Raw genomic sequence first — 13,464 nt, 5'->3', positions numbered from 1 at the left:
ATAGTAATTCTGATTCACAGTCCATTTTATGTTTACACAAGGGATTAATGTTTTGTTTTGGGAAGGATGCGGGACTTCACTGGTAGGCCAAATGCTTATTGAACAGCTTCTGGTTGCCCATTTTATTTTTGTTTTGGTGCTGTGGTAAAATCGTACATCAACGGAAAAATGATTTACATTTCGTCTTATTAATTAGTCAACACGACATTGACAGCTATTGACGCTAAAGATACATCCACACACTAAAGTTCTGTAACACGGAAAAGCATGTCGTTCCTTACTTCAATTCTCAAGCACTGAATTATCTTTTCTTCAAGACACAGTCCCATGCCTTCCGTACTGTAAATAAAAATACCACCGTTCCCCTCAACTGCACATAAACGACAATAATTTTCAATCCCTCCGGCATTTGGAGCCATTTTATCAGAGACTCTACAGTATAGGACGCGGACTTGGAGAGAGCGGAGGCAATTTTGTCAGCATTGGTTTTGTTGGGTGGTTTTGTTTTCGAAGCCAGAATTGATCTGCTTCTGTTTATGGTTCAAATTAACTGAACAACTGATCTTATAGTTCTATGTGAATTAAAATCTCAGAAGAACATCCGCGTGTACGAGTAATGTCCATTATCATATGTTTCCTGTTGTCATTAGGTATGACATTAGCATATTACGGTCAAACGTCAATACGAGTAGATCTGTAACTGTGGTTCATACACCGCGGAGCGCGTAGAGAGCTGTGGAGTAGGGGATTGTGAAACAAGTCATGGTATTCCTTAATAGTCACATAACCACAACGATAATCATCAAATAATGGAGTTATCGATCTAGAGGCGTTATTTACAACTAAGTAGTAACAGGCGGCTAGAGGCCCCTTTACACGAAACAGTCTGTCTGCGCAGATGTACCCTTAGTTCTGTATAGGAGAACATATGTGCCAACTGGAAGTGGTGTTGGAGGTTTGCGCAACATTCCCCGAATTTGTGGGCACCAATGAGCAGACAACTCGTAGCTTGCGGACAGGAGGTCGTCGCATAATGACGCTGTTTGTTTAGTCTAGTGTTTCTTTCCTGTGAGTGCACAGTGAATTTTTAAATGACAGGGACGTGTACGTGCTATATAGAGTCCATCGCTAAATTTATTGAAATGTGTAGGAGTTACACTTGTTTGTGGAAAATTAAGAGCAAGGAATACAACGCTCGAGATAAGAAGAGGGGTTGACCCTCCAGCAAAAAAGGAAAGGGTAGTGAAAAATAAATTCGTTTCAGACTATTTACCACAAAGAGCTAAGCAGAGTAACGAAATCTGTTCGATAGAGCGCTGGGAACGATGAAATATATAAGCCAAGTTTGTGGTGTTTTGACCTCTTCTCTTCTGAGTGATTCCGATGAAGATGGATTAAATGATACACAGTTTAAGGTTCATCTTGTAGCTGGTAGTAACTATTAGTTGTCTCTTGCAACTCTGTTCACTTATCTACAAGATAAAAAGCATACAAGTAACAACTGAGGGAACTATATAGACATTGAAACAGAAGTTTACTCAATTCCTTTTTTAGAAGCTACTGAATAGAAATAATTTCATCAAACAGAGGTGGCACAAGCATATGGATAACTGAACCAAAATTCTGAGTTTTCCGTGCTTTGCACTTAGAAATCTCTCTCATTATGTTGACCTGCAAAAGAGATTGCTAGTATACTTTCAATCAGAAAGTGTGACAGTGGGTAGAGGAAAGTAGCCCCTTTTTTATTCTAAAGAAGAGTGTAATCAAAATATTGTGTTAAATTGGTGATGGAAGATCTTGCAAAAGTGCCTTCAGAGATTCTTCCACTTGTTTTACTTTGTAATATGATATGAGATTCATAACAGTAGTGAATTAGAAGAGCTGAACTGTAGAATTCAGTATGACAACTCTAGAAGTAAAATTTCCCAGAAAGATACGGATCCCTGTCTAGAGTTCAGAATGGAGGTTTGCATTTTGGTGCAAAAGTCTACAAGAGATTAGTGGTAGACTTCCGACAGAGAACTGAAAACCCCGGTTCAGAAAGAAACTAAAGTTCAGCTCATTGGCCACAGCTGTAATTTCCAAGAATATACTGATGTTAAAACACATCTAAAACCGTAATAATCTTTTCTGGGAGTTGTAAGAATTGTTGTATTACAGAATTCAGGTACTTTACTTGCCTTCATCAAAGTCTGTTCCAGAAAAGTGTAAAGAGCTTTCCATGTGTTGGGTGGGTTTTCATAAAATGACTGTTTCAAAATTGCAGAAGAAAATTCTAGAGCCTTGTAGCTTCTTCCTGTTTCCAGGAACCTTAACGCCACCATCAGCCGACCATGTGGAGATGTTGCTCTCCTCATACAAATATTTTATGTATTATACAAAGCGCTACGAGTGACAAAAGACAATTACACGTTTCAGAGTCCATCCGCAAATAATTACACCAGTCGTTTGGTTCGCACTCTAGCTCGAGAAATAAGTTTCCATACCAAAACTGGCTTTTTCTTAAGTAGCCACTGTCTAGACAATTATGCACACTCTTTTTGTTTCTTGCTTTTTCTTTTGCAACCCTAGTTGCGAACACATACGAAAATAGAATATACTTCATTCGAGTTTCTGAATAAATGAAATAAAATAATTAGATTGCAAGAACAAAGTCATTTAAATATCTTTTATAGACTGGCAGAAGGTGGACAAGCAGAAGTTTGGAACTTGTGTCGTATGTACACACAACATATGAAGAGGTTTATTCCATGCACACACATTGGCACTGATATCAATTAATCATGGAGCAAGAGCCACTTCAGAATTTCGTTCCCAAAATCAAAATAAGGAACACAAGACAGCGCTTTCTTCCAGAGAGTATAACTGTTCAACAAATTTTCCAAGGACACAGAAAAAAATACTAAAATACATCTATTTTAAAAGGTAGCTAATCAGATATAACTCATAAATAATGATTACTACATAATTACAGATTATTTACTGGACTCAGTATGTGGGTTAATAATAAGGGGACAGCTGCAACACCCTGTCACATTAAAGAACATAATCACACTGTAATGCTTTTCCAAGCAAATGGGTCAATATGTATACTGGATGTAGTAATGTCTTGTCATTCTTGAGCTCATTATCTATCTCATCAGCAGGGATACAGTCTCAATTTTCCAGGCCAGCTGAATAGAGGAGCTGGTGGTGTGCATGTTGTTGGTCCTGGAGTCACCATCAAAACATATTTCTATATTCTGTGTTGTGTGCATATTATAACGATACAGTCTTCCCCAAAATCCGGATAGTTATTGGACAATTCAGTGGTTCCTAAGGCCTTGTATGTGTGTCTTTATACGTACCATTCTGACCTATTTGATAAAAAACTTGATATTCATTGCAAAGGCATGTGGAATGTTCTAGAAGGACGTGCATTGTCGTAATTATCAGTGGATTGTTGTCATTGATAAAATTATGTACATATACTAAATTAAGTTACTAATCAAGAAATTGGAGTAATAAGTTCTTAGCAGTAAATAACTAGGCACTGCAGATATGTTAGTATGAAATATCAATGCTTCTTATTAACAAAATGGTAATCTAAAAATGCAGTAACAGAAGACCTCACATCCTGAGAAAAAGCTTAAAAGTTATTACCAACCGATGTATTTTCATTTGTTATTTTATTTTTATGTCTTCCTCTGTAATTAATATTCTTTGTAATTAGATTTCTAATTAACTCTCCAATTGTTTACAGTTCACAGTTTTCCAATTTCCAGAATCTGAGGCCTTATTTGTGCATTTTATGTATATAATTTGATAAAGCATGAGCTCTGTACTACCATTGTATGTTAGTAACCAAATCCAAACTGTAATTAAATACATAACTAAAATAATACAAGAGACATTATTGTAATTGAGTTCAGAATGATTTTCTTGTGGAAAACTAAAGGTATTACTATAAAAGATTGTCATTCAATATTGTATTTTATACCTTATTCGGCTGTAACATCAGTTTCTTTACGTTTTGTAAATTTTAATTGTAACATCAAAATTTTGCAAAATTAATAATGCTTCATTTTGGAAGTTCTATATAAAGCGATGCTTGCAATGAAACAGTTTTGAAATTAATTTTGGAAGTCAAAGAGATCAGTGAAGTCTGTCCGTGTTTTGCTTACATGACGAGTGTGCAGTTCAGATGTCAATTAATGTGAATAAATTTTGTGAAGCACGAAAATTTCGCATTCATTCATCAGTGGACCAGGCAGAAGAAACTTAAGTAACATTCAGCATGAATCGTTACAAAATATATCGCAACTATTTATTTTCATAGTCTTATCATGACAAAATCCTATATGATTGTGAAAGCAACCCCGAATGAATGAATGAATAAATAAATTCTTCAATATAGCTGATCAAATGCTTTGTAGAAGTATTAGTCAATAAGTGTTGATTGTAATTAGCTATTTAATTGATACAGACTGCTTCTATCATTAAGTCTGAAGTGAACTTCTTGAAGACAGTATGAATAGAACACAGACCATTACTGCCAGTTTCTGGTCAGTGAGGACAGAAAAGTGCAGCTGTCCTACTCCCCTAAAAGAAACAAATCCTTCACAAATGGAACTCACGCCTGGCTCACCAAAAAGGTAAGCATATCAATTCAGTATAACTTTGAGGAAAACGAGAATATGTAATGGATATTGACTAGTAAGCATGTGTACCCATAGCCATTTGTAGTAAAATCTCCAACCCATTTTGTCTTGCTGTGAAACTATCATAAATCACTCCCTCCCTCCTTCTAACTCAGGCGATATAGAGTACACTTGTGTCTCACTTCAGATGTTGTGAAGGTGCTTCTGTTTCTAATGAAAGGAGGTTCAGTACTCATTCTTTGCGTAATGGTGCTTAGCCATCACATGTTGCTGTTTTCCATAGTTGGGTGTTTATCGCATAAGTTACTTGAGCCATAGATTATATGCGCAATAAACATTATGATTTGTAACACACACACAGACTTGTACACATACAGAGTGTCTCTCTTAAGAGCTGTCAGATACATTTTCTTTGGTGCTTCAGCAGATGTTTGCAATTTCGTTTATGCATTGTGTAGCTGGAGTCAGCCCAAACAAATAGTGCTCATCATGTCTTTCATGCGACGCCCAGTGTCGGCAGAAAGCATCGGTTTGTTTCCCATTACAAACAAATGATTTTTAAAGTGGAAATTTAATTCGATAGAGTGCTCCCAGGTTAGTCTACGGCGATATTTGTTTTATCGATATGTATTAACAAGGAGATTGAAATGATATCTTGGTGTGTCTAGGGCCTCCAGTCGGGTAGACCAGTCGCCTGATGCAAGTCCTTTTAGTTGACGCCACTTCAGTGACTATCATGGTCATGAGGATGAAATGATGATGAAGATAACACAACACTCAGTCCCCAAGCGGAGAAAATCTCTAATTGGACTGGCAATGGAACCCTGACCTCTTGTATGGCGTTATACTGCACCAACCATGCCAACTATGGAGGCATACAACAAGGGGCAATGAAATCTGATGAATAACCAATAAACCTTTAGCGACAGTACTAGCCTGGCCCACGCTGACTGCTGTCGCCAAACATGCACCGCTACTGGTTGTGAATCACTGCTATAGGGATCATATTGTTAGCCAATAAACAGATTGTATTAATACTTGGAAAGTGTATTTTTAAATGGAAAAATGCCTACCATCATTAACAAATTAAAGGAAAGGTAAATTAGAATGTGAGTGGTGTTTGCTGCACAGGTCTACTGCGAGTCGTTTACGAGGTATGGTATATTTTGAAAAGTCTGTACACTGATGGTTGTGCCATTCAACCTGTATTGTTGCTAGGTAAGATGTTGTAAGTTGGTTTACAGTGTGCTTTTGTGGTCTTTGAGTGCATTGCAGCTTGCTAGTCAGTTAGTATGTCACAGTAAAAGCAGTAGGTTGTCAGAGAACGATGAGCTTTACCAATGCAGAAAAAGCTGACATGCTGATGGGGTATGGAGAGTGTAGGAAGAATGGGGCGTCATATATATATATATATATATATATATATATATATATATATATATATATATATATATATATATATATATATATATGGCACCCCATCCCCTCATGAGTGTTTAAGATATATTTCAAAAACATGTCATTTTGAATCTTATCTGCTTTCCTTAGATATACATATGCCACACTGCAGAAAAATACTACTTTCCTACAATACTGTTGGACCACAAAGAATGGGAGGCAGGCTGAATAGTAACAGTTCTCCAGGAGGGTGTCCTGTGCCTTTCTATCAGTGCACTAACTTCATACTGAATATGGCTTCATCTCTGAATTTATTATACATTTTCTTCCTCTTGTACTGTAGAATCAGAGCACATGTCCAGTGTGTGGAAAGCTAACTTTTTCTCATTTCAAAAATACATTCTCTTGAGAAAACCGTAAAATTATCAAAGGCTGGAACGTACTCACCTTTAGAAGGTAAAATTCTGAATACTGCCAAAAAAAGCACACACACACACACACACACACAAATAAACAGTGTGGAGAAAAACTGTGTCACGAAATTTTAACCCTGGATAGCTAATACCAGTAGGAACCAAAATTACTAATGTTGTGTAGGTCGAGAGCACACCATTTTTAAACTACGGATACTTGGCGCCATGTGCTCCAATTGGCTGTGGGATTGCCCTGTTGTCATTCGTCGGTTGACAGGCAGTGCTATGGCTGTCGGTTCCCACATACAAACGTCCATCACCCAATCACTGACCCAACGTGATACGCACACATGTCGAATAGGTCTTGCTGTTTGTCTCCAGCTCCTGTCAGAGACGTTCACATGTAAGCTTCGCTTCAGAGCACACACACACAACATTACCTGCCATTTAGTCATACAGTAAGCATGGCGGCACGGTATTCGTTTCACGAACAACGAGATATGGTTTTTGTTTATGGGCTAGAAAACGGTGATGTTCATGAAGCTCAACAGTTGTATGAGGAACGGTACCCAGCAAGACGCCACTCACATGTGCAAACGTTTACAGCAGTTCACTGGCGACTTGGCGAAACAGGCTCATTAGCGGGATATCATGGTGATGCTGGAAGACCTGAACATGATGGGATGCTGCATTTGTAGAGACTTCTCGAGTGCTCCATGGAAGCACTTACGACAAGTACTCGAGCAGTTGGACATATTCTCTCTTTCTCTGTGAGGTATTGAATGGGTTAAACAAAAGGTTTCGAACGCTAAGCATATTTTTTGAATGTGTTGATCAGAAAATATTAGTCCAGAAGTTGTACCATTATGGAATATGGGGAGTAGCTCACAATTGGTTCACCTCTTGTTTTAAGAACAGACAGCAGAAGGTCATCTTCCACAGTATTGAGAATGGCTATGATGTTGGGTCGAGTGGGGCATAGTTAAAAGGAGGATGCCCCAGGGATTAGTGCTGGGGCCACTTCTGTTCCTGGTATGCCTTCTAGTATTACAAGTGATTCTAAATTATTTATGTTTGCTGATGACTCTACTTTGGTAGTAAAGGAAGTTGTGTGCAACTCTGTTCCATATAGTGCAGTTCAAGTCATAAGTTCATGCCTTGTAGAAAATAAACTAATGCTAAACCGCAAGAAGAGTTAGTTTTTACAGTTTCAAACACGCGATTCAACAAAAGTTGACATTCTTATTACACAGAAAGAGAGATTAAACAATTGGCTCAGAAGAAGGCGGTTCAGGCAATAAGTGTTGTAAGTTTGCGAACCTCTTATCGACCCTTGTTCATTAGTATGCGTATTCTGACGTTGGCCTCTTTACATACTGGGTTGTTATAATTAAACTTTCCTTATTTAACACATTATAATATGGAAAATAATTATTGTGCGAGTACCAAACTTTGTGACATTAATGTTAAGGACATGGGGAAGAGAAATAATGCAGAATCAGTTCAACTGAAACACTTTTAATGTGCTGCTTCGGTACATCATACCATTACATACTGCTACCATTACTGCTACTGCGCCCATCAGTGCCCAGATGTGTCTGAAAGCGCGAGATTGCATTCTGCACAGCAGAACGAAGCATTTCCGTAGGTATGCTGGCTACATTTCCCGATATGCTGCGCTTCAGATCAGCACATGTGTGAATGTTCCCCTTGTAAATTCTGTCCTTCAGGTAGCCCCACAACCAGAAATTACACGGATTCAGATCAGATGATCATGCCGGCCAAGCACTGGGAAACAATCGGCTGATAATTCGATCGTTTCAAAATGTGTTTTGGAGAAGCAGGAGAACATCACCAAAGGTGTGCGGTGGGGCCCCATATTGCATGAAAACTGTAGAGTTCAATGTGTCTCACTCCTGTAGGGCGGGTGTGGCATGCAGGCAAAGCATATGGCAGTAGTGCTGGTGAGTCACACTGCACATATTTAGTCCTTGCACGCCAATTTGTTCAAAAAAGAATAAGTCAATGTTGAATGTGGTCTTGAAGCCACACCATATGGTGACACATTCACCCTACAGAGGAACTTCATGCATAGTGACTGGAAGTGAAGATCCCTACTCTCGGAAATTCTGTGTGTTCACCTCACCCGTGAGAGAAAAATGAGCTTTGTCTGTCTATAGGATTGTCCAGGGCCAGCCCCATCAACTTCAATCCTTGCGAGAAAGTGGAGAGCAAAGTCAACAAGTGGTTGTGCGTCCTGTGATGCAAGCTGCTGTACAGTACGGATCTTGTACAGATAGCATTTGAGAATGGTTGAAAGCACCTTCCATACAATGGACTACTGGAAGTTCAACTGTAGTGACACAGTATGTGCACTGCCTGACGATCAGGAACTGCGCCCAGCGTTGCCTGTCATAGCAACTGCGATTTCATCAACCACCTGTGGTGCAGCCAGTCGTCAGTCGTCAGTTCTCCAGTTGATTTGAAATTCTTTATCATGTTCTGCACAGCAGCAGGAAAAAGGGGTCCCTTCCATAATCGTTTCAGTTGACAACATTCTTGAAGTGCAACTGCAGCAATACTGTTGTTTTTATAATATAGTTTCACCAATAATATCCTGCTCCTTTTGTCCAACTTCATGTTGACATGTCAACAAGTGCACTGTGACTGATCAGGTGTGTGAGCCTATGAATCATGATGACTGATCATGTCACCTTGTGTCCATAGTTGAAACTGGATGGTGGCGCTGTAACGCATGCAACTCATGCTCTGGACATTAATGCAACCTCGTTTGGTATTCATAAGGTAATTAGTTTCTGTGTTACAACATGTTAAATAGGGAAACTTTAATTATAACCATCCAGTGTATAGTCTTTAATGTTGTTTCTTGTTAAAAATATGAGCTTATTCCCAAGAATTAGCAGGTTTCACTCGGACAACACTAAGAAGAAATCCAATTTACATTTGGATCATAGCTCCTTGGCTCTTGTCCAGAAAGGCGTGTAGCATCCTGCTGCATCTATTTTAAATAAGCTACCACAAGAATTCAAATACCTTAGCAGCAATCCAAACGCTTTCAAATATAAGCTGAAGAGTTTCCTCATGGGTCACTCTTTCTTTGTCAAGGAGTTCCTTGAAAAATTAAGCTAATTCATGTATTACATTGTTGACTGTGTTATATAAACTTATAGCTTGTTGTCTTTTTAGTATTTGTAAACAATTTATTGCATCTGTTATTACCTTTATGTTGCAATTTCATGTAGTGACACATTCCACGACCATGGAGATTTGCTCCTCAGTTTGGTCCGATGTAACTAGACATGTAAAATAAAAAAAATGGTCTGGGGAGACATACTGTTGTAGGAGTGTACTGATTTCCAAATCTTTGATTATGGTACACACACTGATCAACATTGGTGTGACACTGTACTCCTTCCACATTTGACTCTTTTCAGTGGTGCATTTGACCCTAACTTCATTTTTATCGATGACAATGTGTGGCCACATTGAACAACGCAACTGGAGGAGCTCTTGAAATGAGAGGGTATTCGGCGAATGAACAAACCTACTTGAATCCCATTGGGCACATGTGGAATGTATTGAAAAGATTTATTACAGGCATGTCTTCATGCAGCAATGACTGTTCAACAGTTGTCAACTGCGCTGGTGGAGGAATGAATGTCCTATCATAATAATTCCTCACTGGCCTTCAGGCCAGCATAGGAGCACGCACTGTTGTACATGGAGATAATACATCTTATTAAGAACTATGTCCAGCCTTTTGCAATATTCAGGGGACCACCATCAATTGTAATTTCAGTGCAATTATTGTCTTTCAGTAAAAATGTCATTTGCTTTCATCTCACTGTATATTTCTTTCAATTGCCTTCTGTAAAGTTTTCTAGCATGTTTCTTTGAACTATCCTACTTGGCATCATTTGCCAGTTACCTTCACCCTTAAATTTTGCGCACCAGTGTATTACATATTAGCAACAATGTTAGTAGTATGGTACACTCAATGACAGAGCCACATTTTTTAGTTATATTCCGCATACTACAGTATTTCCACAAGCTTCTTTAGCTGAATTGGCACCATGTTCAAGATAAAAATAATTATTACCAGGATTACAGTGTAAGAGGTCCGAGCAGATGTAATTTCGATGTATTGCTCATGCGCTGCCTGCGATATGCAAGGTATAAGAGAATCGCTGACCAGAGAGCAGTGTTGACTGAGTAGGAACTGTGTAGCTGTAGCAGAAAGTTGTTCCTAGTCTGCGCTAGTCTGGAGTCTGCTCTGGTCTGGTATAGTGTATTGTGTTGGCTGGGCCAGTCACGGTACAGCGATGTTGGAGCCTGAGTATTATTGTATAAGGTAAAAAGCAGCCTCGCGCATATCTAGTAATGTTATCTGAACTCCCATGTAAATGTTTTAAAAATGTCCTAATAATAATCTTTGTCATATAAAGTAATTTTTTAAACAAGCATTCATTTCAATTTAAAGAATTTACTAATTTCTCCAATCTATGATCATTCCAATTGTTGCAAAAAAAATCACTTGTTTCCTTTCATAAATGACAAATCTATCGGCCAGCATTGCACAGAGCTGTGCTGGAAAAGTTTATTGTAAGAGCAGACATTTGGCGACTTTATTGAGGCAAGAATTTTTGCTTTTTTATTCAGAATGATCTTACAGGGCCATGACACAGCACTGCTGTCGTCCAAAATTTACCAGGTTACTAAATTTATTTTTTATTACGAGGTTTAGGAATTTTTCTGTTTCGAGCTTACATTAAATGAGAAACTGTTAACAGTACATCGCGATGTGCAATGAGTGAAATAGTCGACTCGAATAATTTGACCAATAATACTTGCAACACTCAGTGTAATAATGATGATCCCCTAATTACAGATAATCAGTGCCTGCCGATCACTAGTATTGAGTCAAATCCTAATGATGGGCAAATAAATTCAATTATACCCACAGTAAATTTACCAATTGATGAGGCGGCACATTCTGATACAATGAATGTTGCCCAGTTTGACACACCCGGTTTGCAAAATTTGAATTGTGAACAGATAAATTTTTCTCACGAAGATTAACAATGTAGTCAAAACACGTCAGATTTATTTGGTTCCGAGGTAGTGACCTGGAGTGCACATCCGATTGGCAAACCTTTTCAACAATCACAGAATGACCAAATGATTATACAAAACGTGACACATACAGATACATCATCACACAGCACAGAGAATAGAGTCGCTACTTTTGGCTTGGACCAAATTATGGCATTATTGCTACAAATCAATGAAAACAATAAAAACAAGACAACAATTACAAACAACTTAATGAAAACTAGATAACAATTCCAAACAGTTGAATGAAAAACAAGACAACAACTTCAAACAACTTCAAACAACTTAATGAAAATCTTAAACAGTTGAATGAAAAACACGACAACCTAAATGAACAGAACAAACAACTTAGTGAACAGATTACAGCCGTTGCCGTGCAATGTCGCGATACTAAAGAACAATTACGTGAGGAAATTAAGGCTTGTGCTAGGAATAGTAGTGAAGAAATTAGATCTGTGGCTCAAGAATTAAGTAGTACACATGCAGCCACAACTAAATTACTTAGAGATGAAATTAGTGCAGTCGCTAAACAATGCTCTGAAAACGCAACACAGTTACGCGACGAGTTTAAATTAATGTCAGCAGAACTTTCACGCACGCTGGATGCGAAAGTAGACGCGAAATATGACCAACAGAACAGCCAAATTGACGAACATTTTAATCATCACTTACAAAGCAGTGAAACGCGTTACCGTAAATTTATACAGGAACAGAATAAAGTAAAGCAACAAGTCATGGAAACAATTACTGCACAGAGACAGGAAGATAAGCGTAAATTGTTTACGAAAGCAAAAACATACGTAGACAACAATATTGCTACAGTATCAAACGAAATTAATACTATCAAACAGTTGAACACCGAATTACATGATGAAATCTCTGATCTTAAAACAAAAACAGACACACACACAGTAGACTTTCAGACAGTGACCGTCAGACTTGAACAATTAGAACTAATACAGGATGCCATCAAAGCAGACATTAAGAAATTAAACAAAACCACACGTAAAATACAAGAACAAATTAATGCTTGCGATACTAAAAACGATGATCAGGTAAAAGTACTGACTGAAAAATATGATGAATTGGCCAGTCGTATTGATGTTATCGAAAGTAATAATGACACCAAATCAGACGATACTTCACCAGTTTCGTTTAATCAAACACCTGAATTCCAAAATTTACAGCAGACAATCAGTGAGATAGGTTCGTCCAATAATACATTATGTAGAAAATTGTCAACTTTACAGCAAGAAGTGACAGAGATGAAAACTGTTTCAGCCTCTAACACGGCACAGCATATGCCACATTCCGAACATTTCTCACTCATGCAGCCTGTGTAATTTAGGTAATTTACAGAGAGTACGTGAGTTAGATTCCGAACAGTCACAGACAAACAGATTATCATTCAATTCTGAACCTGCTCAGACATTCCGAGACGATAATTTTGATTACAAGCACTTTCTATCCGTGAGAAAATTTAAAGTATTTAAAAATGACAGAACACAGATTCACCCCTTGGATTGGATACAACAATTTAGCTTTGCTTTTCCACCGACTTGGCACGTAGCACACAAACTTGAATTTATTTGAAGTTTTTTGGAAGGCGAACCGGCAACTCGTATGAGACCGATCGCGAGACAATGCTATTCGGTAGAAGAATTTCAGAATGCTTTTCTGTCAGCGTATTGGTCGAAGACGACACAGAGCGGAATCAAGGATCAGTTAATTAGTTTACCGAATTATGAGAACTCAAGTTTTTCCACTGTCACGCAATTTTTTGAACACATGGTCCAACAAAACCAGTACTTACATGAACCATACAGTGAATCTGCACTTATTCAATTATGTATTCCTAAATTACCACGATCATTAAGAAT

At 38.1% G+C, this 13,464-nt stretch overlaps 1 protein-coding gene across 2 annotated transcripts in view; it reads right to left on the bottom strand.

The window, feature by feature from the left end:
• LOC124789109 (zinc finger and SCAN domain-containing protein 12-like) overlaps positions 1–423 on the bottom strand; it is a 63,011-nt gene extending 62,588 nt beyond the window's left edge. The window contains exon 1 of one of the 2 annotated variants that reach the window (XM_047256400.1): positions 282–423. In XM_047256400.1, the coding sequence (XP_047112356.1) occupies positions 282–419 (138 nt within the window). In that variant the 5' untranslated portion in view covers positions 420–423. The remainder of the gene's footprint in view (positions 1–281) is intronic. The other variant, XM_047256406.1, reaches the window with a different exon arrangement.
• Between the last annotated feature and the right edge of the window lie 13,041 nt (positions 424–13,464).

Source organism: Schistocerca piceifrons, chromosome 1 (assembly GCF_021461385.2).
Source record: "Schistocerca piceifrons isolate TAMUIC-IGC-003096 chromosome 1, iqSchPice1.1, whole genome shotgun sequence".
Lineage (NCBI taxonomy): Eukaryota > Metazoa > Arthropoda > Insecta > Orthoptera > Acrididae > Schistocerca > Schistocerca piceifrons.
Note: the sequence above shows the minus strand (reverse complement) of the source record. Positions and strands in the feature narration are given on the sequence as shown.